General features: G+C 30.6%; 1 protein-coding gene across 1 annotated transcript; it reads right to left on the reverse strand.

The window, feature by feature from the left end:
• Positions 1-3,958: 3,958 nt before the first annotated feature.
• Positions 3,959-5,071, reverse strand: LOC129873379 (probable calcium-binding protein CML45). The gene has a single exon (XM_055948462.1). It carries the CDS (start codon positions 4,687-4,689, stop codon positions 4,126-4,128), a length of 564 nt encoding a protein of 187 aa, XP_055804437.1. The 5' UTR covers positions 4,690-5,071; the 3' UTR covers positions 3,959-4,125.
• Between the last annotated feature and the right edge of the window lie 450 nt (positions 5,072-5,521).

The raw sequence follows: 5,521 nt of genomic DNA on the forward strand, positions 1-5,521 counted from the left end.
GGTGCAAATTGCAATGTCTTATAAAGGGCATTCTCTACCTTACAATTTTCTTAAAGGTTAAGGTATCTTCTTCTAAGTATGAGAAAGTTATATTATAATAAACAAATAGGAGTCAGATATATTAGATTCTAGACATCCATATCTTTTTCCATTTGGGGGTGAGGGTGAGAAATAGAGGAAGTTGAAATGGAAGAAAAACATTAATAATTATTGTCCTCTAACTTACCATAATAACGAAACAACACTCCACCTACTAGAAGTTAACTTTTCACCTTATTCCTAAAACAGAGTATAGAAATCAGGACAAGGGAAGTTGGATAAATTTATTGATCTTTCACCATTAAAAAGTGTAGCTGGGATTCACAAACTAACATAAATATACTGTTCAACGTGGAACTTCACATACACATATACAACTTTAGAAGAGTTAAGGGTTCTCATAAAGGTTTAACTTTGATAGATAAAGAAATGGATCTTGAGTAAACATCAAGATCTAACTCATGAAGGGAGAATTATCCACGAGTATATAAAGAAATCAAATTATTCTTCAAGTATATTGAAATTGAGCTCCTTAATTCGATAACAAATTATTAGGTCGATCTCATTATATAAATATATAATGAAAGATTCTTATGAGTGTTCCTTCTTCTTAAATGAAATTACCCGAAAATCTTTATAATGAAACAACAACCAAAAAAAAAAAAAAAACAAGTTAACTAATATGTATTAGATTTCATACATTTAAAACTTTTGAATTCTTAATTTAATAATCCATTTAAATGTAACTATTTGTTTATGTAATATCTTGTACATTTATATAATAATCTAATAGATATCAATAAAACATTTCCAATGATGTATCTAGTGCTAGCATAACAATGTCTATCACGCCTTCAAAAAATTGAGAAAAAAACTACATAGTATTCCTCACTTTTGCTCTTTATCTTTAATATTTTATCAACTGTGCTAATTTTAGGATGAAAACTTTATTAAATTTATTATTATTTTATATTAAAAAAATAACTTATTAGTATTATTGATATTGATAGAATGACCTGCGAGATCATTGTACTTGGCTTCGTTTGTCAGCTTACCCTTCTACTTATCACTTTGCCAACCAAATCCTTAAACTCATCTGAACACATTATTGATTTTTTTTAACATGTAATTCACACATTAAAAATGACATGGAATTCCATGTGTGCTCAATTGTACAACACGCACACTAATCAGATGAAAAAGGGGTTTAAAATATTGTGTTCAGATGAGTTTAAGCGTTCAATTGACAAAGTGACAAGTAGAAGGGTCCAACTGACAAATGGAACTAAATATAAGAGGCAACCAGGTTATTCCGCCATTGATATTCTTGTGTATCATAATCCTAAAATATGATAATCAACGCAACTGAAGTAAATCACTTCGAAATAAAATAAATGCATTTGAAATCTGATAAATTATAGATATATGTGAACAGAGATTTTCTGTGTTCAAAAAAATTAAATGATTTGTTTTTTGAATTTTTATCACTATATCTAGAGTAAGTTTTCACATCAATTATGCACATCAATGTGAGTAAAATTTTATGAACAAAGTTTCAATCGCGTATCTAAATTATATCCCGATGTATCTGAACATGTTAATTTTTTTTCTGTATATATATGGATAGTCTTTATGTATCTATCATGTTATGATTTTTGTATCTAGACACGTATCTAAATGAGTTTTAGCTTATAAAAGTTTGTTGAATATCCCCAAAAAATGGAAGGATTTTGAATATATTTTTTTATAGCCTAGTCTTTATGTATCTGTCATGTTATGACTTTCAGTTATATTCATTAATTATCCATTAATTAATTATATTTGTATCTCGGATATATTTGATCAACGACAAATACATGTATTTCAGGTGAAAAATGATTTGTGTTGTTTATCCATATTTTATTTGGATGATTATGGTGAGAATAGTAAATTATTAATGCAATTTGACATAATTTTTTTATTAGGATTTTTATTCTTTTTAAGAAAAAGAAACTCATCTTATAGGTTTAAAGTCAAAAAATTGAAATATTCAAATTGCTTAATCCGAAACTGCACTTAAAAAAATCGTTCCAGTTCGAACTTATTGATTTGAAATTTTAATTTCTTGAATCCAAAAACTAAAAATCCAAACTGAAAAATTTATATCTAATCTGAACTACCCGAATGCCCAACCCCCTGATGTTCAAGAATCTACTAGTCTAAAGTAAAATCAACCCAACTTGGGTCCTTTTTTTTTTGGACATAACTCGGGTGTGGTTGGTACGAAGGAAAATATTTTCCACGTAAAATGATTTCCTATAAAATGTTTTCCACAAAAAAAGATTTATTGAAAAATAAGTTGGTTTTGTACTTATTTTTTAGTGTTTGATAAGTAAGTAAGAAAATATTATCCCAAGAATATTTATATATTATCTAGCAAAACGTTATGAAGACAGATAGAGACGGGGAGTGAGGGGTGGGATGGTTAAGTGGTAGGGATTGGATGGATGGAAGAAGACAATAAACTTGGAACATCAACTTGTTTTCCCTGCCATTAGGAAAGTCATTTTCTTAATTTGTAAGAAGTTTATTTTCGTAAAGAAAATATTTTCTGAACATTTTGATCAATCAATAATATGAAAATTAAAAAATGTAAAAATTTAGAAAAATCACATAAATAGGTAACATAAGTTTAAATCTTACTTTTCAACATTAGAATATTGGAGATATATTATCTAAGATTAGAGAAATGATGGCTCTCGACATGCAAAATAAGCCAATTAATTTAGCATAGATTCAAAGTACAGACTATGGTGGATTATTCCATGTAATTGTTGCAAACTTTTATCCTTCATCATTCATCACTACTCTTCTAACCTATATATTGTTAGAAAACTGTATTGGAAAATATTAAACAGTAACAAAAAACTTCTGAAAGTAATAAAGACAGAATTTGGAATAAATCTAAAAAATAATAACAGTATATGAAAAATTATTGTAAGAACAAAAACAAAATCAAGCCCACTGAATACACAGTGTGTCCTTAAGAAAATTATTTCCCTCAAAGTACCCGAGGTTTTAGAATCTTTTCTCCTAGGATAGAACGATTTACTCACCAAAGTAGAGGTACTGCAAATTTTGGTGACTGCGAACCACTCGAAGGCTGTATATCACACGATTTTAGGAAGTGCAGAAAGAAGAAGAAGATGTTATTTCAGAAATTTCATATTGAACATTCTGAGGATTAAGAGACATATATAGACTGTTTGCACCTTTTAAGAAAAGGCACCTGTTGAAAAAAGATTTGTCTGTTGAGAAAAGGTTTGCAACTTTTCGGACAAGGTTGCAACCTTTCAAAAATCTGTTGGAAAAACGGAGGGAAATATTTTTAAATTAATCCGGGAAAGAAACGGGTCGCGGGTCACGGGTCAGGATTTTTCCACTTAATTAATTAAATAAATAATCAATCAATCATATCAATTGACCGAATCTGAATCCGAAGCCGAAGAAGAAGCCGAGCCGAGCGAGCGACGACGACGACGGCGCGTCTTCTTGACCCTTTAGCAACATGAAGGAGTGCTTCTTTCTTTTAAGAAGGAGACTTTTCTTTTCCACCACCTATGTGGGACCAAAGCTTATTTAATAAAGCAAGAGAAAACAGATCATTTTTCTCTCCATTTATTTTTCCCTCAATTTTCCATTCAAACTATCAATTAAACCCAATATATATTTTAATGACGGAATTCTTTTATACATCATCGGCAAGTGTATTACACACTTTAGATATTTAGATAATTGTAAAATAAATGTCAAAATGACACATCGAGACCTTATTTCAAGTGTCTAAAATGAACAAAATTTAATTGATGTATTTAAGTGAAAGTTGGCGCCAAACTTTAGTAGTCACGATAGATTCCGCCTATTTTAAACAGTGAAATGATACACGATTATAAACCAAAAAATTATATACAGTATCAGACATATTGAGCAAAATTGATGATCATCAAAAGCAAGATTAAATCGAACAAATTAAGGAATGTTAACAAGATGCTTGTGCTCGTCCAATTTTTTCCTTTTTTGTTAACAATGATTGTTAACAAAAAATCTTTAAAACATTTTGACAAATTCCTGAAAATCGATTCTTCCATCTCCATTTTCATCGAAGGTCATGATCATCTTCTTGCAATTATCCAATTCCGCAGCTTGATTTAATCCCAGAGTACACAGAACTCTTTGCAAATCCCTTTCATCAATAAATCCATCTTTGTTCTCATCAAATACATCAAAAGCTTCTCTTACATCTTCCTCTTTAGCTTCTAAATCCTCTCCGAAAAGTTCAAAAATGTCATTAGAATCCAACCTCTCCTGAATCATCACATCTTCAGGATGGGCAAAAATACCTAAATTAGCCATAACCATTTCCACCTCTTCCTTGCTTAAGCTTCCATCAACTAATTTCTCGCTAATAGACGTCAGCTTTTGGGGATTCTCCTCCTTTTCAGACACTTGGGATTTAGCAAAGGATAAAAAAATAAAAAGTCTTCTTGCGCAATCAAAGATTATATACAGAAAAAAGAACCCCAGCGCGCCATGAATTAGCAGGGGCACTGGAATATTAGTTACAGGGAATTTCTTAAATGGAAAGCGATTCAAATAACTAGAAGCTGCCATGTTAAGAATTGGAATTTAAAATAAAAATCAAAATTCTTGATTGAGATGGAGAAGAAGAGAAATGTCTCCTTGTTGTTGTTGTAGTAAAAGGCGGGTGATACTCCTGCATGCAGAAAAAACAAAGGAAAACAGAGTTATTTGTTTTGGTTTTGATGAGAATTGTGAAAGGTATTAGGGAAATATATATGTGTTGAATTGGGTTTAAAGTTTCAAGGAGGAGGAAAATGCTTAGTAGGTGCAATTGAAGAGTTCGTGGGAAAAGGTGACCAAATTCATTAAAATTTGGTCTTCCACTGAATGGAAGTGTCATAGGAAGTTTCTTCAATTCCTAATTTGTTGGGAAGAGTCATTTGCCTCTTGTTGGAAATAGGGTGCGTCAGGCTGGCCTGTTCTCTCTTCTTTCTTTTTTTAATTGCCTTGTTGCGAGTTTCTGATTGCTTGTGCCCCAAATTAGCCTCTTTCACTGACCCAAAAATAAAAAAGACCTCATTGAGTTGACCGTTATAAGAAGGAAGGTACCTTAGAGTTTCCTCATAGATTTATATAATACTCGTTGGAAAATTACAGTAGTCATTCATAATCGTTTAATATTCAACAACCTCTTGTTGTATAATTATTCGCTAAAAGAATTGGTAAGATCAAATCTAGCGAAGAAGCAGAAAGAAAATTCAGCATATTTATCTTTTTGGCTCAATTCTCGTGAGCATGAACTCAACTTTATAGTTAACTTAATATTCTTTCCATCAAAAAAAAAAACTTATTATTCCCTCAGTTCACGTTTACTTGTTAATAATAAATTTTATACATCACTTAAAAAATAATAATTGAGTTG

The sequence above is a fragment of the Solanum dulcamara genome, chromosome 11 (assembly GCF_947179165.1).
Source record: "Solanum dulcamara chromosome 11, daSolDulc1.2, whole genome shotgun sequence".
Lineage (NCBI taxonomy): Eukaryota > Viridiplantae > Streptophyta > Magnoliopsida > Solanales > Solanaceae > Solanum > Solanum dulcamara.

Excerpts from the sequence above, each read along its gene's own strand:
- LOC129873379 (XM_055948462.1), bottom strand. The coding sequence starts at position 4,689 with ATGGCAGCTTCTAGTTATTTGAATCGCTTTCCATTTAAGAAATTCCCT.